The sequence below is a fragment of the Zalophus californianus genome, chromosome 6 (assembly GCF_009762305.2).
Source record: "Zalophus californianus isolate mZalCal1 chromosome 6, mZalCal1.pri.v2, whole genome shotgun sequence".
Classification (NCBI taxonomy): Eukaryota; Metazoa; Chordata; class Mammalia; order Carnivora; family Otariidae; genus Zalophus; species Zalophus californianus.
The window spans coordinates 144,985,070-145,009,419 of record NC_045600.1 but is presented as its reverse complement, the minus strand read 5'-3'; the positions used below and the strand labels follow the sequence as shown (position 1 = coordinate 145,009,419).

Genomic DNA, 24,350 nt, shown 5'->3' with positions numbered 1-24,350 from the left:
GTGCCTCCTAAAATTTGAACGAAAGAAAGCCTTATATATGTACAAAATAAGGGTTGATACAATGAAGGGATGGAATATGACTAAAGATGAAATTATAAAAAATTTTAAAAGAGGAATTGATAAGGTGCTTGAAAAAAGAAAGAAGAGGATTAAAAAAAAAGAAAGGAAAAAAAAGGGGGAGAGATTGTGATTAGGCAGGAGACTAGAACAAAGCCATACACTAGAGATTTAGGGTATATTTTGATATGTTAGAAGAGACTGTATCTCAAAATTTTAAAGAGAGAACAACTTATATATACATGCCAAAAATAAGTGTAACTACTATGAAGGGATAGAATATGACTCTAAAAATGAAAAATAAAAAAAATTTTTTAAAGGATTGGTAAGATGTTGGTTGAGAAAGGGAAAAGGAAATATTCAAAAAAAAAAACAGTTAAAAACAATTAACTTTGAAAGACTAATGAATCATGGTAAAAAAACCATGAATTCTATATGCAGTATTCCCCTAGCGCTGGAGTTCTCCCGTTCTCCTTGATCGGTAAACTTGGTCTTGGCTTGCTGGCCGTTTGTGCTGATACGGGAGGGGTCTGTTGCCATGGTTCCCAAATGTCTTTGCTGGAGGCAGAATTGCCCCGCCCTTGTCGGTCTGGGCTAAGTAATCTGTTTGGGTTTGCTCTTGGGAGCTTTTGTTCCCTGCAAGCTCTCGTACAGCTTTGGAGGACCAGGGTGAAAATGGTGGCCTCCCAATCTCCACCCGGAGGAGCTGAGAACTCGGGGCCCCACTCCTCAGTGCGCCCCAGAGAAAAGCAGTCACTCCCGTGTCCCCGGTCTCCGGCCGCACTCCGTGCTCACCCGGCCTGTGACCAAGCGTTTCTATCTCCGGCACCTGACCCCGTGTGGAGTCTCCAAACCCAGCAGATCCCTGCGGTGCGCTCCCGCGCCGCTCCTCCCGGGGGAGGAAGGGGAGTCTCCCCAGCTCTGCCGCTTGTTGGGTCCCTGCTGGAGGAGCAGTGGCCCGACTGGGCCGCGGATCACAGTTTATGGCCACCCCGAGCTGAGAGCCCGCGCCTCGGCTCCGTCTCTGCAGCCGGCTTCCCTGCTCCGATCCCTGGGAGCTCTGCCACACTCAGGCACCCCCGGTCTTTCTGTGACCCCGAGGGTCCTGAGACCACACTGTCCCGCGAGGGTTTCACCCCCAGCTTAGTCACTGGAGCGACGTCCCTCAGCGGAGCGGGTTCTAAAAGGTCCGATTTTGTGCTCCGCGGCTCTAGCACTTGCCAGAAGTGGCCGACGGAGACCCCCTCCCCCGCCGTCTATCCTCCCGAATATCGCCTCAGATTCACTTCTCCGCACGTCCTACCTTCCAGTAAGTGGTCGCTTTTCTGTTCAGAGAGTTGTTGCTACTCTCTTCTTTGGTCTCCTGTTGAGTTCGTAGGTGTTCACAATGGTTTGATCCCTATTCAGCTGAATTCTTGAGACCAGACGAAATCCATCTTGCTCCGCCCCCCCATGCCTGGTAATTTTTTATCTGGCGGTAGACATTGTGACATTTCAGTTGCTGGCTTGGAAACTCTGAAGGCAGGAAGTTGGGGTGATCGTAGGGCTTATTTGTTTCCCATCTCAGAGAATGCTGTTGTTTATCACCTCATATACACAGTCTTGAAAACCACTGTTTCTTATACCTCTTTGTGTCTGGTTGTTTCGGGCAGGAAGGTAAATTGGCTGGAGGCATAACTCCCATTGTGATTATTTTTTAAATGCTTAGCCAAGGGCACCCTTCTTATGGAGAGCTGTCAGCACAACTCACACCTTGCTTCTTGAATGCATGGCCTTCGGTTCCAGGGAGCCACCTTCTGTTGTGTCCCGGATAGATGAAATGGGGTCGTGGTAGAGGTCATACCTGGCGCACTGTGGGAAATAGCCTCTGGGGGATGCAGACAGTCTGAAGCATATTCAGAAAAGTGACACAGAGAAAGGGAGACTTAGACCATTTTCGAAGGAAGACCAGTTAAATTGACACAACGATGTCAGGCCACGAAAGAAATAGACTCAGGAAAACAATGTGCCCTTTATTTGTCTAAAGGGCAAGTGCAAAGGCAGGTCTAGGACCCATAGATGAAATGTTAAGACGGCCGGTCATATGGGGGGGATGTGGTGACCATCCCGTCACTAGAGAAGTTCCTGCTTCATGCTCCTTATCGTGTGACCTTGGCTTCCTGTGTGACCTTGGCTATGGGGGCTTCAGTAGCATGTCTGCGTTCCACAGAAGGAGGAGCTTTCCTGAGAGCCTCACTCAGGGTCTTCTGCTCACACTCCACAGGCAGAGCTGTGTCCCTCTAACGGGGTGGACACAGCATCACTCCCAACAAATCAGGGTTCTGTCATCATGGAAGAGGGAGAGGATGCACATCAGGCAGGTCACCAGCTGTCTTCTCTGCAGGAGAGGAGACAGAGGAACAGGTTTCGGCAGGAAGATTTGGGCAGTGTTGAGTTTGAAGGGCCTGAGACAGAGGCAGATCTTGTTAGGAGGCACGTGGAGTCAGGATCTGGAATTGCAGAGGCAAATCTAGACGGGGGGGCAGTCTTGGGTCTTGTTGATGTGTAGTGAGAAGTAGAGGCAGCGGGGAAAGGATCAGTAGACAAGGCTGGGAGGGCCAAAGTCAGGCATGACAGCAGGGGGGGGGTGGCTCCTAAGGCTGGTCTGTGGACCCTGGGCGCGCCGAGGTGGTCTCGGGGGTATGCAGCATTTAAACTGCTTTCATCCCAGCACTAAGATGTTACTCACCCTTTCCACTTACAGCTGGTGCATAAGCATCGGTGGGGAATACCTGCTGGAGCCTCAGCATGTGTCAGGGCTATGGCACCAAACTGCCGTCGTGGTCATGGGATTCTCTATCACCATATACACTTGCAGCAAAAACTAATTTCAGAATTTGAAAATGCTGGTTTCACTTAAGTATGCCCTTGATGAAGCTGTGAAAAGTACTAATTTGAATGAACCCCGAAATGGGAAGTATGTGTAAGGTGACTTCTGCTGCATACCAGAGCATGGTGGTTGTGTCAAGGAAAAGCACATGCACAGTTGTTTGAGCTAAACTGTGAGCTAGTTTGTGAGCTAAACTAGTTGCTTCTTTTATGAAACACCATTTCTTGAAAGGATGACGAGCAAACCAACTATGGTTATTTGAACTTGTGCGTTTGGCAAAGATATTTTCACAAAAAGTTAAAATGAACCTGTCACATCAAGGAAAATAAATGACAGTATTTGCTGTCAGTGATAAAATTAAAGCTTTCTAGTGAAAATCTGAATTTTAGAAAACTTGTATCCACCACCATGGTCTTGACCAATACTTAGAACTGTTTCTGATGAAACGCATGGTGATATGAGCAAGTGTGATCTTAAAAATATTATTTATTGTAATGTGTTGGCATTTAGATCCGTATAATTTGATGAACCAGTATTTTCCTAGTGACCAATACATCGTGTTCAAACTCCTGTGTTAGTAAAGGAGCCAGTCCAAGTGTTAGACCAATCTATTTTAATGTAACAGAATATTAAAAAATTCATTGATACAGTTTTGGATTTGACATTGCAATTAACCTTTAAGAAGCAACCCCTTGTCAAGACTTAGGAAAACAGGGAGCAAGATGGCGGAGGAGTAGGAGACCTAGATTTTGTCTGGTCTCAGGAATTCAGCTGAATAGGGATCAAACCATTCTGAACACCTACGAACTCAACAGGAGATCGAACAGGAGAGTAGCAACAACTCTCTGAACAGAGAAGCGACCACTTACTGGAAGGTAGGACGTCCGGAGAAGTGAATCCGAGGCGATATTCGGGAGGATAGACGGCGGGGGAGGGGCCTCCGTCGGCCGCTTCTGGCAAGTGCTAGAGCCGCGGAGCACAAAATCGGACCTTTTAGAAGTTGGCTCGGCGGAGGGACGTCGCTGCAGTGGCTAAGCGGGGGGTGGAATCCTCCCGGGACAGTGTGGTCTCAGGACCCTTGGGGTCACAGAGAGACCGGGGGTGCCTGAGTGCGGCAGAGCTCCCAGGTGTCGGGGCGGGGAAGCCGGCTGCAGATACGGAGCAGAGTCGCGGGCTCTCAGCTCGGGGTTGCCATAAACTGTGATCTGTGGCCCAGTCGGGACACGGCTCCACCAGCAAGGACCCAACAAGCAGCAGATCCGGGGAGACTCCCCTTCCTTCCCGGGGAGGAGCGGTGCGGGAACGCACTGCAGGGATCTGCTGGGTTTGGAGACTCCGAGCGGGGTCAGGTGCCAGAGATAGCAACGCTCGATCACAGGCCAGGTGAGCACGGAGTGCAGCCAGAGACCGGGGACACGGGAGTGACTGCTTTTCTCTGGGGGCGCACTGAGGAGTGGGGCCCCGAGTTCTCGGCTCCTCCGGGCGGAGACTGGGAGGCCGCCATTTTCGCCCTGCTCCTCCAAAGCTGTACCAAGAGCTTGCAGGGAACAAAAGCTCCTGAGAGCAAACTGGAGCAGCTTCCTTAGCCCGGACCGACAAGGGCGGGGCAATTCCGCCTCCGGCAAAGACATTTGGAAACCACAGCAACAGGCCCCTCCCCCAGAAGATCAACACAAACAGCCAGCAAGCCAAGACCAAGTTGATCGATCAAGGAGAATAGGAGAACTCCAGCGCTAGGGGAATACTGCACATAGATTCATGGCTTCTTTTTTTTTTTTTTTTTTACCATGATTCATTATTTCATCAAAGTTAATTTTTGTTGACTTTTTTTTATTTTTCTTTTTCCCTTTTTCAACCAACATCTAATAAATCCCTTTTTTAAAAAAAAAAACATTTTTTATTTTTTTTTCATTTTTAGAGTCATATTTTATCCCTTCATAGTAGTTATCCTTGTTTTTGGCATATATATATAAGTTGTTCTCTCTTTAAAATTTTGAGGTACAGTTTCTTCTAACAGATCAAAATATACCCTAAACCACTAGTGTATGGCTTTGTTCTAGTCTCCTGCCTGATCACATTCTCTCCCTTTTTCCTTTTTTTTTTTTTTTCCTTAAATCTTCTTTCTTTTTTCAAACAACTTATCTTACCAAGTCCTTTTATAAAATCTTTTATAATTTTCATCTTTACAGTCATCTTCCATCCCTTCATTGTATCAACCCTTATTTTGTACATATATGTCTTTCTTCCTTTAAAATTTTAGGAGGCACTTTTTTCTAACAGACCAAAATACGCCCAAAATCTAGTGTGTGGCACTGATCTATGCACTAGCCTGATCATATTTGATCATATTCTGCCTTTTTTGAATTGTTTTGTTTTTGTTTTTATCTTTTTTTTCTTTTTTTTTTTCTTTTTCTCTTTCTTTTTTCTTTCTTTCCCTTTCTTTTCCCCTGGTTTCAGGTCTTTTCTGATTTGTATACAGTATATTTGCTGGGGACGTTGTAAACCTGTTAGCCTTTTGTTCTCTCATTCATCTATTCTCCTCTGGACAAAATGACAAGACGAAAGAAATCACCTCAGCAAAAAGAACAAGAGGTAGTACCGTCAGCCAGGGACCTACTCAATACGGACATTAGTACGATGTCGGACCTAGAGTTCAGAATCATGACTTTAAAGATACTAGCTGGGCTTGAACAAAGCGTGGAAGTTATTAGAGAAACCCTTTCTGGAGAAATAAAAGAACTAAAATCTAACCAAATCGAAATCAAAAAGGCTATTGATGAGGTGCAATCAAAAATGGGGGCACTAAATGCTAGGATAAATGAGGCAGAAGAGAGAATCAGCGATATAGAAGACCAAATGATGGAAAATAAAGAGGCTGAGAAAAAGAGAGAGAAACAACTACAGGATCACGAGGGCAGAATTCGAGAGATAAGTGATACGATAAGACGAAACAACATTAGAATAATTGGGATCCCAGAAGAAGAAGAGAGAGAGAGAGGGGCAGAAGGTATATTGGAGCAAATTATAGCAGAGAACTTCCCTAATGTGAGGAAGGAAACAGGCATTAAAATCCAGGAGGCACAGAGAACCCCTCTCAAAATCAATAAAAATAGGTCAACACCCCGACATCTAATAGTAAAACTTACGAGTCTCAGAGACAAAGAGAAAATCCTGAAAGCAGCTCGGGAGAAGAGATATGTAACCTACAATGGTAGAAACATTAGATTGGCAACAGACCTATCCACAGAGACCTGGCAGGCCAGAAAGGACTGGCAAGATATCTTCAGAGCACTAAACGAGAAAAATATGCAGCCAAGAATACTATATCCAGCTAGGCTATCATTGAAAATAGAAGGAGAGATAAAAAGCTTCCAGAACAAACAAAAACTAAAGGAATTTGCAAACACGAAACCAGCCCTCCAAGAAATATTGAGAGGGGTCCTCTAAGCAAAGAGAGAACCTAAAAGCAGCAAAGAGCAGAAACGAACACAGACAACAGACAGTTAACAGTCACCTTACAGGTAATACAATGGCACTAAATTCATACCTTTCAATAGTTACCCTGAATGTAAATGGGCTAAATGCCCCAATCAAAAGACACAGGCTATCAGATTGGATTAAAAAACAAGACCCATCAATATGCTGTCTGCAAGAGACTCATTTTACACCCAAAGACACCCCCAGATTGAAAGTGAGGGGGTGGAAAACCATTTACCATGCTAATGGACACCAAAAGAAAGCTGGGGTGGCAATCCTTATATCAGACAAACTAGATTTTAAAACAAAGACTGTAATAAGAGATGAGGAAGGACACTATATCCTACTTAAAGGGTCTATCCAACAAGAAGATCTAACAATTGTAAATATCTATGCCCCGAACATGGGAGCGGCCAATTATATAAGGCAATTAATAACAAAAGCAAAGAAACACATTGACAACAATACAATAATAGTGGGGGACTTTAACACCCCCCTGACTGAAATGGACAGATCATCTAAGCAAAAGATCAACAAGGAAATAAAGACTTTAAATGACACACTGGACCAAATGGACTTCACAGACATATTCAGAACATTCCATCCCAAAGCAACGGAATACACATTCTTCTCTAATGCCCATGGAACTTTCTCCAGAATTGATCAGATCCTAGGTCACAAATCAGGTCTCATTCGGTACCAAAAGATTGGGATCATTCCCTGCATATTTTCAGACCACAATGCTTTGAAACTAGAACTCAACCACAAGAGAAAAGTCGGAAAGAACTCAAATACATGGAGGCTAAAGAGCATCCTACTAAAAAATGAATGGGTCAACCAAGAAATTAAAGAAGAATTAAAAAAATTCATGGAAACCAATGAAAATGAAAACACAACTGTTCAAAATCTTTGGGATACAGCAAAGGCAGTCCTGAGAGGAAAGTATATAGCAATACAAGCCTTTCTCAAGAAACAAGAAAGGTCTCAAATACACAACCTAACCCTACACCTAAAGGAGCTGGAGAAAGAACAGCAAAGAAAGCCTAAACCCAGCAGGAGAAGAGAAATCATAAAGATCAGAGCAGAAATCAATGAACTAGAAACCAAAAGAACAGTAGAACAGATCAACGAAACTAGGAGCTGGTTCTTTGAAAGAATTAACAAGATTGATAAACCCCTGGCCAGACTGATCAAAAAGAAAAGAGAAATGACCCAAATCAACAAAATCATGAATGAAAGAGGAGAGATCACAAGCAACACCAAAGAAATACAAACAATTATAAGAACATATTATGAGCAACTCTATGCCAGCAAATTAGATAACCTGGAAGAAATGGGTGCATTCCTAGAGATGTATCAACTACCAAAATTGAACCAGGAAGAAATAGAAAACCTGAACAGACCTATAACCACTAAGGAAATTGAAACAGTCATCAAAAATCTCCCAAGAAACAAAAGCCCAGGGCCAGATGGCTTCCCAGGGCAATTCTATCAGACATTTCAAGAAGAATTAATACCTATTCTCCTGAAACTGTTCCAAAAAATAGAAATGGAAGGGAAACTTCCAAACTCATTTTATGAGGCCAGCATTACCTTGATCCCAAAACCAGACAAAGACCCCATCAAAAAAGAGAATTACAGACCAATATCCTTGATGAACATGGATGCAAAAATTCTCACCAAAATACTAGCCAATAGGATCCAACAGTACATTAAAAGGATTATTCACCACGACCAAGTGGGATTTATCCCTGGGCTGCAAGGCTGGTTCAACATCCGCAAATCAATCAACGTGATACAATACATTAACAAAAGAAAGAACAAGAATCATATGATCCTCTCCATAGATGCAGAAAAAGCATTTGACAAAGTACAACATCCTTTCTTGATCAAAACTCTTCAGAGTATAGGGATAGAGGGTACATACCTCAATATCATAAAAGCCATCTATGAAAAACCTACAGCGAATATCATTCTCAATGGGGAAAGGCTGAGAGCTTTTCCCCTAAGGTCAGGAACGCGGCAGGGATGTCCACTCTCACCACTGCTATTCAACATAGTATTAGAAGTCCTAGCCACAGCAATCAGACAACAAAAAGAAATCAAAGGCATCCCAATCGGCAAAGAGGAAGTCAAACTCTCACTCTTTGCAGATGATATGATACTGTATGTGGAAAACCCAAAAGACTCCACCCCAAAACTGCTAGAACTCATACAGGAATTCAGTAAAGTGGCAGGATATAAAATCAATGCACAGAAATCAGTGGCATTCCTATACACCAACAACAAGACAGAAGAGAGACAAATCAAGGAGTCTATCCCATTTACAATTGCACCCAAAACCATTAGATACCTAGGAATAAATCTAACCAAAGAGGCAAAGGATCTGTACTCAGAAAACTATAAAATACTCAGGAAAGAAATTGAAGAAGACACAAAGAAATGGAAAAACGTTCCATGCTCATGGATTGGGAGAATCAACATTGTGAAGATGTCAATGCTACCTAGAGCAATCTACACATTCAATGCAATCCCCATCAAAATACCATCCACTTTTTTCAAAGAAATGGAACAAATAATCCTAAAATTTGTATGGAACCAGAAGAGACCCAGAATAGCCAGAGGAATGTTGAAAAAGAAAAGCAAAGCTGGCGGCATCACAATTCCGGACTTCCAGCTCTATTACAAAGCTGTCATCATCAAGACAGTATGGTACTGGCACAAAAACAGACACATAGATCAATGGAACAGAATCGAGAGCCCAGAAATGGACCCTCAACTCTATGGTCAACTTATTTTTGACAAAGCAGGAAAGACTGTCCAATGGCAAAAAGACAGTCTCTTCAACAAATGGTGTTGGGAAAATTGGACAGCCACATGCAGAAGAATAAAACTGGACCATTTCCTTACACCACACACAAAAATAGACTCCAAATGGTTGAAAGACCTAAACGTGAGACAGGAGTCCATCCAAATCCTAAAGGAGAACACAGGTAGCAACCTTTTCGACCTTAGCCACAGCAACTTCTTCCTAGAAACATCGCCAAAGGCACGGGAAGCCAGGGCAAAAATGAACTATTGGGATTTCATCAAGATAAAAAGCTTCTGCACAGCAAAAGAAACAGTCCACAAAACCAAAAGACAACCGACAGAATGGGAGAAAATATTTGCAAATGACATATCAGATAAAGGGCTAGTATCCAAAATCTATAAAGAACTTATCAAACTCAACACCCAAAGAACAAATAATCCAATCAAGAAATGGGCAGAAGATATGAACAGACATTTCTCCAAAGAAGACATCCAAATGGCCAACAGGCACATGAAAAAGTGCTCAACATCGCTTGGCATCAGGGAAATCCAAATCAAAACCTCAATGAGATACCACCTCACACCCGTCAGAATGGCTAAAATTAACAAGTCAGGGAACGACAGATGTTGGCGGGGATGTGGAGAAAGGGGAACCCTCCTACACTGTTGGTGGGAATGCAAGCTGGTGCAACCCCTCTGGAAAACAGTATGGAGGTTCCTCAAACAGTTGAAATTAGAGCTACCGTTCGATCCAGCAATTGCACTACTGGGTATTTACCACAAAGATACAAATGTAGGGACCCGAAGGGGTACGTGTACCCCAATGTTTATAGCAGCAATGTCCACCATAGCCAAACTGTGGAAAGAGCCAAGATGTCCACTGACAGATGAATGGATAAAGAAGAGGTGGTATATATACACAATGGAATATTATGCAGCCATCAAAAGGAATGAGATCTTGCCATTTGCAACGACGTGGATGGAACTGGAGGGTGTTATGCTGAGTGAAATAAGTCAATCAGAGAAAGACATGTATCACATGACCTCACTGATATGAGGAATTCTTAATCTCAGGAAAGAAACTGAGTGTTACTGGAGTGGTTGGGGGTGGGAGGGATGGGGTGGCTGGGTGATAGACATTGGGGAGGGTATGTGCTACGGTGAGCGCTGTGAATTGTGCAAGACTGTTGAATCACAGATCTGTACTTCTGAAACAAATAATGCAACATATTTTAAGAAAAAAGAAAAAGAAGAAGATAACAGGAGAGGAAGAAAAGGGGAGTATGTCAGAGGGGGAGACGAACCATGAGAGATGATGGACTCTGAAAAACAAACTGAGGGTTCTAGAGGGGAGGGGGTAGGGGGATGGGTTAGCCTGGTGATGGGTATTGAGGAGGGCACGTTCTGCATGGAGCACTGGGTGTTATGAACAAACAATGAATCATGGAACACTGCACCAAAAACTAATGATGTAATATATGGTGATTAACATAACAATAAAAAAATTAAAAAAAAAAGTAAAAAAAAAAAAAAAAAAAAAGACTTAGGAAAACATCAAAGAAGAATATCCGCAATTATCTGGAGAAACTTCTCCCTCCTCCAGCTCCCTGCCTATGTGAGGGCTCATTTTCTTCATATACCACAGGTAACACGATCCATTGTAATAGATTGTGTGCACAGCAGGTGTAAGAATCCAGCTGTCTCCTATTAAACAAGGCATTAAATCGATCTGCAAAAAAGCCAAACAGTGATTCGGGAATAATTTCTCTTTCGAAAAGGTATCTTATTTGTAATGGAAAAACCCCTGAGACATTTCCAATAAGATGAGAACCAAGGCAGGAATGCCCACTCCCTGCCACTCTTCAACATTGTAAGAGATACTAGCCCATCCCAGAGAGAAATCAGAGGTAAACACGTGTACAAAAGAAGGAGACTACTTCTTTTCAGTTATAATATGCTGGCACACCTGCAAAAGCCCAGTGGGCCAGTAATAAAACTAACTGAAATAGTAAAATAATTTGGTGAAATAGCACAACACAATATTAACATACAAAACCCAATAGTCCTCGTATACATAAACAATAAATAGAAGGTATAATGGTAGAGGAAACCCCATTGACTATAGCAACAAAAATGATTAAGGGCTTAGGAGTAATTTTAGTAAGTATGCAAAATACAAGTATATGTGAGGGAAATGTTTAAACGCTCCTGAAAGGCACAAGAGCGGCCTCAAACAAATGGGAAAACATCCCCTGTTCTTGGGGAAGACAATTCAGCATCATAAAGATGTCAGTTCTCCTGACGTTAACTTATAAATTTAATGCAAGCCAAATAAGAAAACCAGCAAGCTATCTGATGGAGTTAAATAAGATGATCCTGAAGTTCATGTAAAAAAAAAGATATCTGAGAATAGTTAAGAAAACACTGAAAAACTGTAAGAGAGTAACAGCCTTACAGATACTGAACCCTACCGTAAAGCCTCTACAATTAAAATTGTATAGTATTGGGTGCCTGGGTGGCTCAGTTGGTTGAGCAACTGCCTTCGGCTCAGATCACGATCCTGGAGTCCCAGGATCGAGTCCCACATGGGGCTCCCTGCTCAGCGGGGAGTCTGCTTCTCCCTCTGACCCTCCCCCCTCTCATGTTCTCTCTCTCTCTCTCTCATTCTCTCTCTCAAATAAATAAAATCTTTAAAAAAAATAAAAAATAATAAAATTGCATAGTATTGATGCTTAATAGACAACTGGCCAGTAGACTAGAAGAGAAAGTTCAGAATTAGCTCCAAATACATGTGGGGCTTTAGTATGGTGATAAAAGGGGACACCTCAGGTCACTGCACTGTGAACAGCCATGCCGCGGACAGCCATTCTGCTAAAGATAAATTAGATCTGCATCTCACACCCGACACGGGAATAGCTTCATGTGGATTCAGGAATGTAAATGTAAAAAGCGAAAGCATGAAAGTGTCAGAGTAAAACACAGGTGAAACCTTGGTGTAGGAAATGGCTTTCTAGGACTCCCTCAAAGAGCTTGCTGGTATCTTAATAACAAACGTAATACAAGAGAAGATTGATAAATCCGACTATGTAAAAATTATAAAGTTGTTCAATCACCAGAAGCAAAGTCAGAGGACAGGAGACCAACTAGGAGAACATATTCCCAACAAGGACTCAGTATCCCTTAATATGTGACGAGATCTTGAAATTTGAGGGGCAAAGGACCAAACTCCCAACAGGGAAAATGGGGATGAGACAGAACGGACAATTCACTAGCTGCACAGAGCGGAAGACTCTTTCCTGACCAAACAACACGGGGGATTGTTTTACCAAGTCCTGCCCGCCCAGAGCACTGGTTTTCTTTTCTTTTCTTTTCTTTTTTTTAAGGATTTTATTTTTAATTCATCTCTACACCCAACGTGGGACTCGAACTCACGACCCCGAGATCAAGAGTCGCAGGCTCCACTGACGGAGCCCGCCAGGCGCCCCCATCGAGCGCTGGTTTTCAGTGCTCAGTAACCATCACCTGTTTCTCCTTTCTAACCCTTGTAAAGGAAACATTTACATAACCGGAAATGCCCGCTTACACTTGTTAGCTGTAAAGATTTCCTAGTGTTTTGGCCAAATTTTGCAAAATGAATGATGGGCATTTCATCTTCCCTGAGTTCCTGTGCCCCGTGCAGATGCTACGGCCCCGGGAAGGTACCAAAGGCGTCGGGCAGGGAGAGGGGAGCGGACAGGAGTGGGCACCAGTTAACTCACTGGCTACCTTTCAGACCCCAGGTGGTCCGCATGGATCTGTATTTTGGATTGCACAGATAAAATCCGGGCACTCTTGCCCCTTTGCCACCCACCTTGGGCACGTAGTGGATGACGCTGGCTTTTCTCTTTCCAGGAATGACCATCCCCGAGGAGGACGCTGAGGTGGGGCAGGGCAGCAAGTACTGCCTCGTGGCCATCGGAAGACTGCAGGTGAGGCCGGGGGCGCGACACTCTGTGGGTTCAGACGGGGCTCGTGAAACCAGGGGTGCGACTCTGTGGGTTCAGACAGGGCTCGTGAGGCCGGGGGCGTGACTCTCTGCAGGTTCACACTGGGGCTCGTGAGGCCGGGGGCGCGACTCTCTGCAGGTTCACACTGGGGCTCGTGAGGCTGGGGGGTGCGACTCTGTGGGGTTCAGACAGGGCTCGTGAGGCCGGGGGCGCGACTCTCTGCAGGTTCACACTGGGGCTCGTGAGGCTGGGGGGTGCAACTCTGCGGGTGCAGACGGGGCTCATGAGGCTGGGAGCACGAATCTCTGCAGGTTCACACTGGGCCTCATGAGGCTGGGGGTGCGACTCTGCAGGTTCACACTGGGCCTCATGAGGCTGGGGGTGCGACTCTGCGGGTGTAGACGGGGCTCATGAGGCTGGGAGCACGAATCTCTGCAGGTTCACACTGGGGCTCGTGAGGCTGGGGGTGCGACTCTGCGGGTGCAGATGGGGCTCATGAGGCTGGGGGCGCGACTCTCTGCAGGTTCACACTGGGGCTCGTGAGGCTGGGGGTGCGACTCTGCGGGTGCAGACGGGGCTCGTGAGGCCGGGGGTGCGGCTCTCTGCAGGCAGAACCACTTCAGTGTGGATGTCCCCTTTCCAGGTGACCAGCTCTCCCGTGTGTATGGACATGAGCGGGATGTCGGTGCCCACGGAGTTCCTATCCCGGCATAACTCTGATGGGATCATCACGTTCGTGGACCCGAGATGCATCAGCGTGATCGGCTACCAGCCCCAGGTAGGTGGTTCTGAGTTCATGGCAGTTGGCTAGAGATTTAACTTTCCTTAAAATGCACTTCTCTCTCTCATTTGTTCGAGATCCAGCAGAATGACGGTGTAGGGGACATGGCGTAAAAGTCCAGATTCCTTCCTGGAGAGAGTCATGTCCTTCCAAAGCAAACACTGGGTTCGGCTGCCCTGCTTAACAGTAACTCTTGTCTGTCTGCCGGTTGCTCACAAGTCAGACTTGAACGCTCTGTGAGAACAGGGCTCTCAGATCAGTTAACTTAGACGAACACCAGACAGGACACCTCCTTCTTGCAAACTTAAAAAAACAATATTAATGCGAAAGACTCTGAAACGTCTTGAGAAAAAATGTTCACTTAATTTCACCTAATCCCTTGTTTCTCAAATGGATTGGAAACCTGCGTCTACAGGGGCATATTTTCAGGTCTTTGTTCCAGATCTTTTTTAAAAAGTCAGCATCATAAGAGACACTAAAAGTCAGGAGAAAGTAATCTAGATTAAAATAAACCAAAGAGAGGGGCGCCTGGGTGGCTGTCGGTTTAGCGTCTGCCTTCGGCTCAGGTCATGATCCCGGGGTCCTGGGATGGAGCCCCACATGGGACTGCTTCTCCCTCTGCCGCTCCCCCTGCTTGTGCTCTCTCTCTCTCTGTCAAATAAATAAATAAAATCTTTAAAAAAGTAATAATAAACCAAGGAGAGAAAAACCACAGTATGCACTGTGAGAGCCTTCAGTGGGCCCAGGTAGCCAGAAAAGACATTTGGGGGATAATCGAGGGAATGTTCATGTGTTTTTTTAGGTGTAGTATGGAAACGTTAGGGTTTTGAAGGATGTCATATTTTTGAGATACACACTTCGGAGACAGGTGTCCTACTGTCTGCTACTTCCAGATGATTCAACAAGAGCTTTTTCAGTGTGTGTGTGTAGATACGAAAGAGATTTCATTTATATATACTCTCATAGTTTTCATTTATTTACATTTACATACATACGAAAGAAGGAAAAATGCAGATGTGACGGTCTAGGTAAAGGATATTCAGGTGTTTATCACATGATCCTTTCAACTTTCCCATAGATTCAAATTTCTTCCAAAATAAAAAGCATTTAGAAAAAGGAAGGAAAGAAAAGATCTCTGTTCTGAGGAACAAAATCTGGGATATGTTGGGTATTTCAAGTACATGTTATTATTTTAGAACTAGGACACAGTCCGGGGGCGCCCAGCCGGCTCAGAAGAGCCCACGGCTCTTGATCTTGGGACAGTGAGTTCGAGCCCCATGTTGGGGTAGAGACTGTTTAAATAAATAAACTTAAAAAAAGAAGAAGACCTAGAAACAGTCCAAATTGAAATATTGGAACCATTCGTATAATTCTACATCTCTAGATTCATGCAAACTTGAGATCCTTGGAAGGAGGGAGGGGGCAAATTAATCAGTTTCCAAAGTCACCGTAACCTTGGCTGGCAGAGTATTTCCAGATCCATCTGCCCCCCGCACCTTCCACGAGCATCGAGATGCTTCTTGGCACACAGATGAGACCGCCTTCCCACTGTCCACGTCAGCTCCCCCAGAGGCCATTGCCGGTTTGGGTTCCGATCCGTGAATTCACTTCGATCCTTCGCTGCCTAAGGCACATCCAGCGGGACCCCATTCCTGTCGCACGTGTGGCGCTCCCTTGCGATGGTGTCTGTGATCCTGGTTGGTTTTTGTCCGGGCTTGTGCTAGGTGCTTTGAGTAAGAAGTGGACGGGTGAAGGTCGGTACAGTTACCGTGTGGTCCCAGCGTCTGTCTGGCCACCAGACAGCTTCCACTTCTGCATTTCAGCCATTCCAGTTTTTCATTGGCAGGCACGTCTGTCCTCGTGCTGTCGTTTGCTTTCTTTTTATGTTTATTGAAGTATGTTCATTACAGTGTGCCTCTCTACGGCAAACAAAATAGAATTGCACTCTGAAGTGACCCGGCGCCCCGGGGGACGAGAGTGGGTAGGAGTGCCCCGGAGGAACGCAGGCAGGGTCCAGAAGCCGGCTCCATCATCGGCCCAGGGGACGTCCTGCGGCCACTCGCCCCCGAGGATGGGGAGCTAAGGGACGTGGGGTGAAGGGGTGCCGGACCACTGCTGTCCGACAGCGATGCATCCCATGATGGGAAGCGGCATCGTGGGTTCTCACAGCTTGTGTCTTTCTTCAGGATCTTCTAGGAAAGGACATTCTGGAATTCTGCCACTCCGAGGATCAGAGCCACCTGCGTGAGAGCTTTCAGCAGGTACCGCCAGCGCCCACTGACGGCTGACATAGAACCGGGGACCCGGGCAGCGGGCTGGCAGGGTGCGCCAGGCAGGCTGCGTAGGGCTACCCAAGGCATCAGTCAGGGACCCCGCGGCGAGGGGCTCCCAGTCGCGTGGGGAGGGCAGACCCATCAGGAAGCCGTGCCTGTGTCTGGACGAAGGGCCGGCGATGGAGAGGTTAATGGTGCGGGGACGAGGCAGGAAGAGTCTCCCAGGGGAGGGAGCCCTGGGAGGGCTGGGATGAGCCTGCCCCCAAGACAGAACATTCCAGACTGATGGCCGGCACCCGGAGATGCAGAAGAACGTGGTGTATTAGGGAGTTACGTGTAGCCCCTTGGGCTGGAGCGAGACTTACCGCCGGGCAGGGAGGAGGAGGCCCGCAGTGGAGGCTGCTGAGGCCACACGGAGGAGTTGAAGTTCTCCCCGCGTCATTTACGGGAGGGCTCCTCTGAGGACCGCAAGCAGGGCAGTGTTTTTGAAAGTTTTGGTAGCGCGGGTACGCGGAGAGCAAGTGTGGGAAACCCTTGGAACAAGGGGCACAGGGTGGCTGTGGAGGTGGTGAGGGGTGGGGTGTGGAGGGGCGGCCTGAGGGGACCGGTGTGGGCCTGGTGGCGCTCTGGCCGAGACGGCAAAGGGGAGCCTGGAAGGGGGGCCGCCCGTCGCTGCATCACTGAGCGTCACCCCCGTGAGTGCCCGGTGCTGAGCACCTGCTCTGCGTCGCGCTCGGGCGCCGCAGACACCTGTGTGCACACCGGGCACTTGTCCTGGGCGGGGGGGCATCATCACCATCATGTCACGGGAGAGAGAGGGGAGGGCCTAAGACCACACGGTGGGAGAACCAGGGGTCTGAGGGCCTGTCCCCTCCTGGGCCCGCACTCGGCCGCGACGGCAGATGACAGGTTCCTCCTCCGGGGCCTTGGGAGCTCGCCAGAGCCCCAGGAAAGAGAGGACCAGACAGCGTTGCAGGACGAGGGCCTTTGAGATCCGTTCTAGGAGGGGATGATAGTGCCTCGTTCATCTGACGGAACAGGCCCTTAACCTTGAGCTTTACAATGTTTTAGATGAGCCCCTTGACGGCCAGTTCCCCAGACGCCCACTGCTCTGTTCCTGCCCCACATTGGGGTGGCTCTCTGAGCCCCCCGCTCTGCCTCTGCAAGCCCTGCGCCCTCGGGCTCGGTCCTTGCCTCCCTTCTCTCCTGTTCTCCCTGTAGCATCTCCCTTGGCGACTTTACCCCGGGGACACAGCATAGACTGTCTCTGGCCCCCCGGTGCCCCCCGCTTGCACAGGCCCAGAGCCGAGACACGGTCAGCCCCCCTGCTCTGGTCTCGCTCCCCACATGCGGCCCTCATGTCCGCTACCCCCTGAAGCCGTGTGCAGCCGGCCCCTTCTCCCTCTGCTCCTTCCTGCCGACCCCGGCCAGGCTACCTGCTCTCAATTCAAGCAGTGTGGCAGGGTCCGTGCTGGGCTCCCTGCTTGACTCCTGCCCACTCCATGCCACTCGGGAGACATGAGTTCAGCTTCACCACGTCTTTGCTTGAATGTGCCAGTGGCTTCCCAGAGCCCCTGGAATCCGGTCCAAGCTCCGTACCTCGGCCGCAAGCCCAGGGTGACCCTTGTCCCATGTGTCTTATCCGTACTCGTTCCTGGCACCTGGTCTCATGGGTCATCTGGTGCCTTGAACACATCATGCTGTTTCCTACCTCAGGGCCTTTGCACATGTACTCTCCAGACTAGAATGCAGTCCCATCACTTTTCCCAGGAGCGACATCTTCTTGATTAGGTTTTAATTCCTGTCACCTCAGAGATGCTGTCCACAGCCACGCCAGCCGAGAAGGCCCCCCACCCTCCTTCTCAGCCTCTTGTTTTTCCTGCCCAACTGTTGCAGTTTGTAATTGTTTTATTTGTTTGTCCGCTGAGTCCCCCCCACCCACTGAAACATCAGCTCCCTGTGGGCAGGTGCCACGTCTGTGCTTTTCACCATCATGCCCACCACCGAGTGAGGAGCTTGCTTGTGGGTGAGCGGCTCTTAATAAAGTGGTCTAAATGGACGGTGACTTCCATTCTGGAAAGATGTGAAGTGAGAATGGTTAAGCGTGGTCAGAGTGCATCTTTCATGCCTCATCTTTGCCAAATACGTGGAGATTATTACAGATGTTGGCCTGGGTCAGCTTCCCTTTTCTGGATCTGTGGAAATGAAGCTGTAGCAGCAATGGGCCTCCCTACACAGTTAGTGACCAGCCAGACCCCTGGTCCCACATGGCCTCATAATCCTCAGCCCACACCATCCATCGTCCGCCCCATCTTCACGGTGGGCACCGGGACACAGAGAGTTCTGGTTGCCTGCCCCGAGTCCCACAGCAGGGCGGTAACAGAGTGAGGGCTGGAGGTACCCCCTTCCAGCACGTTCCCCTGCCACCGTGCACACAGGCCTCTCCGTCGGACAGCACGCTGAGGCTTTACCCTGCTGACACAATCAGAAGCTGGGTGGTTTTGGACAGAAACAGGAGGAATGTAAGCCCGGACCCCGAGTGGCATCAGCTCACGGACCTCTCGCCCCGTGCACGGCTACCTCACAGCAGGCGGGAGATGAAACCAGAGCTGCTCCTGAGAGCCGGCGGCCGCACAGTCCCAGAACTCAGCGGGCCGGGGCCGTGCAGCCACGGGGACATCCTGGAGCGCTGGCCTTGGCCCCTTGCATGTGTTCTTTGGGCCCCAGCCACTGGGGGACAAATGTTGATAAAGGGAAGTGGTTTATTTTTGCAGAAGCACAGAGGGGGCTGTGTCAGCTCAGAGTCAGCCTTGGAACTCTCTGGATTTAAACTAAAGCATCTGAGGGGCCCGGACGTGAGACCCTTAGAGTGCCATCAGGTTCTTGAGGAATTTGGGTTTGGTGGGGTGGCCTGTGCCTGCGCAGGGGCCAGGAAACCCGAGTCTGCTCCTGGCTCCACTCTTGGACCCTCACCAGCTTACCATTTACCCGGCAGCCAGGAAAGAGTGGGACCCAGTGAGACGCAGGCCCAGAGCAGGGTGCCGCTGCCCCCTCTGCTCTCTTCTTGCGTGCCTTCCGCCATGGAGCCATGTTCACGAAGCACGGGGCGGGCCGGCCTGGGTGGTCTCCTGGCACCCGAGTTCGGCAGGATGGAGGGACCCTGGTGCAGCCCTGCCCCACCCGGCCTCTGGTGTCCACCACGGCCCAGGTTCCCACACATGGAGCACATGCCTCCTGCCAGGGAGCTTCACTCGCTGACAATGTACCCACCTACCCACCTTCCAGGGAGTTCCCAGCCCCGCCTCCCTCAGGAACCCTCTCTGGACCCCACGGTGTCCTGGTGGCCCCGTGCCTCTTGATTGTGTGGTTCTGGGCGGGGACTCAGCCTGCTTTCTCTTCCTTCTTGGCGAAGGAGTTCACGGAGACAGTGGGCCGTGGGGTCAGGAGATCCAGGACCCCGTCCTGCCTCGGGCATGGCTTAGTGGGAGGTCTTGGCGGCATATTTAACTCCTCTGGGGCTCAGATTCCAGATGCACACAGTGCCATCGGGAGGCCCACACGAGGTGACCTGTGTCACACACTTAGCCAGGACCCGGGCCCCTGGGAGGGTGCGGGGCTGCCGCAGCCTCCCACTGCCCCTTCTCCAGCCCGAGGGCCCGGCTTTGCACACAGGCGGCACCTTGGCCAAGTGTCTGTTGCATGAAGCTAAAGACTTTCCCACCATCTCAGGCATTCTGCTGAGGAGAGACACTTTGTGTGCCGCTTCTTCAGAGGGCCAAGGACACGGGTCTCAGAGCATGCGAGGCGGCTGCCGGTTTCCCCTGTGTCTTGTCCCACGGGACCCTCAGAATGCCAACCTCAGGGGCACGTCGCCTTGACCCCTGGCCCTGTGGGGGAAAGCGAGCTTCCTGCTGGGACCGCACACCTGCCAACAGGCCACAGCCCCTGAGCCTCCGGGCCTCGCCTCACCCAGTGTGTATGTCCTCCTGGGTGTGGTCTGGCTTCTTTATCACTCAGGCTCTCCCACCAGGGAGTCCAACCGCCTCAGGTTTCATTCCGTCTGGGTTCCCCAGGGGTGGTGCAGAAAGAGGATGGGCGCCCAGGCTGCATCAGCCCAGCTCATGGGACGACAGACCCCTTGAGGAAGTTTAGAAAATGTGCTCCAGGTGCCTGCTCCGTGCCAAGCTCGGGGCTGGTGGGGGGGGGGGGGGCAGGACTCAGGTGACCAAGAGGTCCCTCCCTATCCCTGTCCCCAGGCTGTCCACAGACATCCAGCCAGAAATAAACTACAAGTGAGTGAGTTAAGGAGGCGGGATCAGGCCCTCCCTGACCCTGGGGCCAGGTCCCGGTTCTTATCTCTGATCATACTCTGGGCTCATGGTCAAGCCAGCTGGCTGCCCTGGGCCTAGAGCCTTCTCTGTCCTGATCAGCCCCAGGATCTGGGGTACACAGGCCTGTGGAGAGGACAGCCCCATCCGTCTTGCTTTGTCCTGGGGGTATGTTCTCACGCAAGCCTAGGCCCACCCGCCAGCCATTCATAGCCTCGCCTGTTTCTGCTGCAGCCACAAGAGCTGCCGGCCGAGTGTGCCTTCTGCACGTGTGCCTTCTGCACCTGTGCGTGCACACCCACGGCTCCACGTCTGCTTGTGCATGGATTGTGTGTGTCTACAGGGAGCACAAGAGCAGGCAAAACACACTTGTGGTTCGGAAGTAAAACCTTGGTTCCTTCTCAGCTTTCCCAGCAGAGCTGTGTGATCTTGGGCAGCCTGTTTAATTCCTCTCTAAGACTCGGTATTAAACCTGTATAAATAGTAAAACCCACCTTCACCAAACCCCCGTGAGGATGTACATTGGGAAGTCGTTCGGAAACCGTGCTGCAGCGTGAACGGGACAGTAGACGCCTGCACACACAGATGACGCGTACGGATTTGTCCTTTCATTACACCCCCTCCCAGAGAGTGCTCGATCCAACTAACAGTGGTAAACCGGGGTTAAGGATATTTTAGCGTGAGGTGTGAAGCAACAAACCCAGCGCTAGAATGTAACTCGTTACCCAGGACCCTAGCAGCCCAGGTGGACAGGGAAGCACTGGGCGTATAGATCGACGTGACCCGATTTGAAAAAGCTGAGCGGTCCTGATATAAAACGTTCTGGAGAGTGGACAGAGTGCGGGGCCTGCTCCAAAGGGGGAGAAGCCCCGCCAGCCCAGCCGGCTCCCTCGCCGTCTCTGCCACGTGCCCCGTTCTGAGCCTGCCCGGCGCCTCTCCCGCCTCCCACTGACCTTCCTTGCGCGACTTTCCTCAGGTGGTAAAGCTGAAGGGCCAGGTGCTGTCGGTCATGTACCGGCTGCGCACCAAGAACCGCGAGTGGATGCTGATCCGCACCAGCAGCTTCACATTCCAGAACCCCTACTCGGACGAGATTGAGTACGTCATCTGCACCAACACCAACGTCAAGTACGTGCTCGCCACACCCCACCCCTTACTCCACCGCCAGGTCTGGGTGCCTTTCCTGAGTCCCGGGCTGGATGGAGCCCTTTCTCCCCACGGGCTCTGGCTAGCGGTCCCTGCGGGGTGGGAGGAGCAGGCCCCGGGGGTGAGGGGGGCTGCGGGCCGCATCACTGCTTCCCCGCCCGCCCCCCGCCATGCTCCCGTCCCCCCTCCCTCCTGTAAGAACCCCAAGGCCACGGGAATGCCCCCACCCCATGCAGGTGTCCTGCTCCCCCGGCCTCGCTGTGCCCCCAGCACGCAGAGCCCAGCGGGGGTGAGCCGGGTGCCCTGCAGGTGCCCTCCGGCTGCCCGGCATGCTGGCCGCTAGGGCCTGATTTCTTGGCCCTTCTGAAGCAGGGCCGGGGAGTGAGGCTGGGGCTGCGGCAGCTCCGAGGCCGGGGGCCGGGGCTGGGGATGGCGCTGCGGAGACACGCAGTTCCCCTGCTGCCCAGTCGTCGGCACGTTCCTCCTGCTGCAGGCCCTGCTGTCCCAGAATCACCACTGGCTTCCCCCTATGTCCACGCGTGCTAGCACGTGGCCCCGGGCTCCGGGCTTGACCCCCGCTTCCCGTGACCTTGAGTTGTATGTTGTGTTATTTGTCAGTGCTCGCTGCCCCCTCTGGGCAAAGGGGTGATAACACCTCTCCTGTGGGGTTGCCGTGAGGATTGGGGTCAGGCTCCCAGCGAGAGGCATGTCACGCCTCCTGCCTGGATTTATTCTCGAGGAAATGCAAGGCCAGGGAACCAGTGTGAACAAAGGCAAAATGATGCCCAAGCCTGTGTGAGTCGGTGTCGGGGACCCCGCGGCCTGCCGGGGCCTGAGATGAGCTGCCGCCGCGGAGCCATCCCCGTGTGCCCACGCTGGTCGGTGGCACCGCCGTCCTGCATTCTCCCGGGCCCAGCTCTGAGTGGGTGTCACCCCTGCCTCCTCCCCTCCTCGTCTGACAGCTGTCCCGGCCAGGCACCCCAGCAGTGACCGTAGCCTGCAGCTTGCTCGGGGCCTTGGCCCCCCGTGTCTCCCAGCTCCCTGGGTTGGGGCATGCCCCCGGGGCCCCCTGCAGTCGCCTCCTTTCTGGGCAGTCCCCCCTGTGTCTCAGCCTCAGCCCTGCTCCTGGCCCACAAGGCACAGAACTGGACCGTCCAGTCCCCTCATGCGAGGCCGCTCGCGGTGGCTGACCTGGGCTTCAGCGCTGGCCCCCACTGGACGAGTCACTGTGTTGTCCAGGGTTCAGTTGCCTTGTTTGTAAAGTGGGGAGAAGAACAACCTTGTGCCTCAGGTCCTGCGCGTAGATGGTGTGTGTGAAGCAGCGTGGGGGGCGCGGTGGGCCCGGAGCCGGCCCCGGCTGACAGACACCGTGAGGGTGCGCCGTGTCCCGGTCCACCCCTTGCAGGCTGCCCGCCACCTGCTTTGGGCTCCGGAGGTGCACCGCCCCACTTGCTTCCTCAAGCTCCAGGCAGATCGTCCTGCCTCCTGTTGGCGGGACTGAGGGTCCCCGGGGCCGACCGGGCCCTCCCAGCACATCCTCTGTTTTCCGAGGGCCACGCTCCTTGTCCAGGCCCTGCGGTGGGCTCCTCCCGAGACCCTGGCGTAGGCACCGGCTTCCTGAACAGGGAAGACCCTGGTCTCCCTGGCCCTCGGAGCTTTCTCTGCCAGCCCTCTGTTGGGGCCCCCGCTGCTGTCCATCTCCTCGTCACCCCTCACAGCCTGGCCTTGGCCCCCAGCTCTGCTAACTCGCTTTCCCAGCAGGTGTAGGGACCGGGCAGCCCATCACCACTGGTCATCCCCCCAAAGTGTGTGACCACCTCCTTTCCCTCTGCTCCTTCTCCCTTGGCCTGCCCAGCGCTCGGCTCTTCCGGTTCCATCTTCCAGCCACGACGTTCCTGGTTGCAGGTCCAGCAGGAGCTCATAGGAGTCAGAGACCCAAGCGTGCAGAAACAGCGTGGCTTTATTCTTCCCCGTGTCTGAGACGGTCTCGTGGCTACGTGGCAAACTCGGTTACTCCCCCGGCTTCCCCCGGCCTGGGGAGAAGGAGGCTCCTCACTCGGAGAGTGGGGAGGCGACCGCAGTGCCATCTCCCTCCCTGGGTCTGCGAGGCTGGGGTGACCGTGCACTCGCGGCCTGGGGGGCAGCCAGACGGGCAGTGGGAGCCCCGGGGGAGGACGGCATGCCGCCTTGGTTTGCTCAGCGTCGGCTCTCGCTGCAGCGTGGGCCTCCTGGTCCCCCTGTGGTCACACCGGCTGCCACCACTGGGAGTCGTGCAGACGGGCAAGCCTGTCAGGCATTCAGGGCCCTGGACGCTGTTCTAGAACCTTCTGATGCCAACATACTGGCTTGGATCAGTGAGAGCCGTCTTTGTCTTTGATGCAGCCCCCCTCACCCGTCCGCCCTGCTGCCTCGCGCCCCCCCTCCCATACCTGACCTGCGCACGGCCGGGGGCGTGCTGCCCGGCTTGTGGGGGCCGAGGACTGCCCCTCCAGGCGATGGGAGGTGTCTCGGGGTGTCGTGGGGACAGCCTGCTCCCTGCTGTCAGACCCGAGGCTGGCCCGTCCATGAATCGGCTCTGCAGCACATCCAGGCCACCCCTGCGTGGTTCAGACCCGTTCCTGG

At 51.0% G+C, this 24,350-nt stretch overlaps 1 protein-coding gene across 9 annotated transcripts in view; it reads left to right on the top strand.

Annotated features, from left to right (window-relative positions):
* ARNT2 (aryl hydrocarbon receptor nuclear translocator 2) overlaps positions 1–24,350 on the top strand; it is a 193,190-nt gene that overhangs the window by 143,013 nt on the left and 25,827 nt on the right. For all 9 annotated transcript variants that reach the window (XM_035727987.1, XM_027570451.2, XM_035727983.1 and 6 more), the window contains 4 exons: positions 13,106–13,182; positions 13,844–13,978; positions 16,168–16,242; positions 21,559–21,710. In XM_035727987.1, the coding sequence (XP_035583880.1) occupies positions 13,106–13,182; positions 13,844–13,978; positions 16,168–16,242; positions 21,559–21,710 (439 nt within the window). The remainder of the gene's footprint in view (positions 1–13,105; positions 13,183–13,843; positions 13,979–16,167; positions 16,243–21,558; positions 21,711–24,350) is intronic.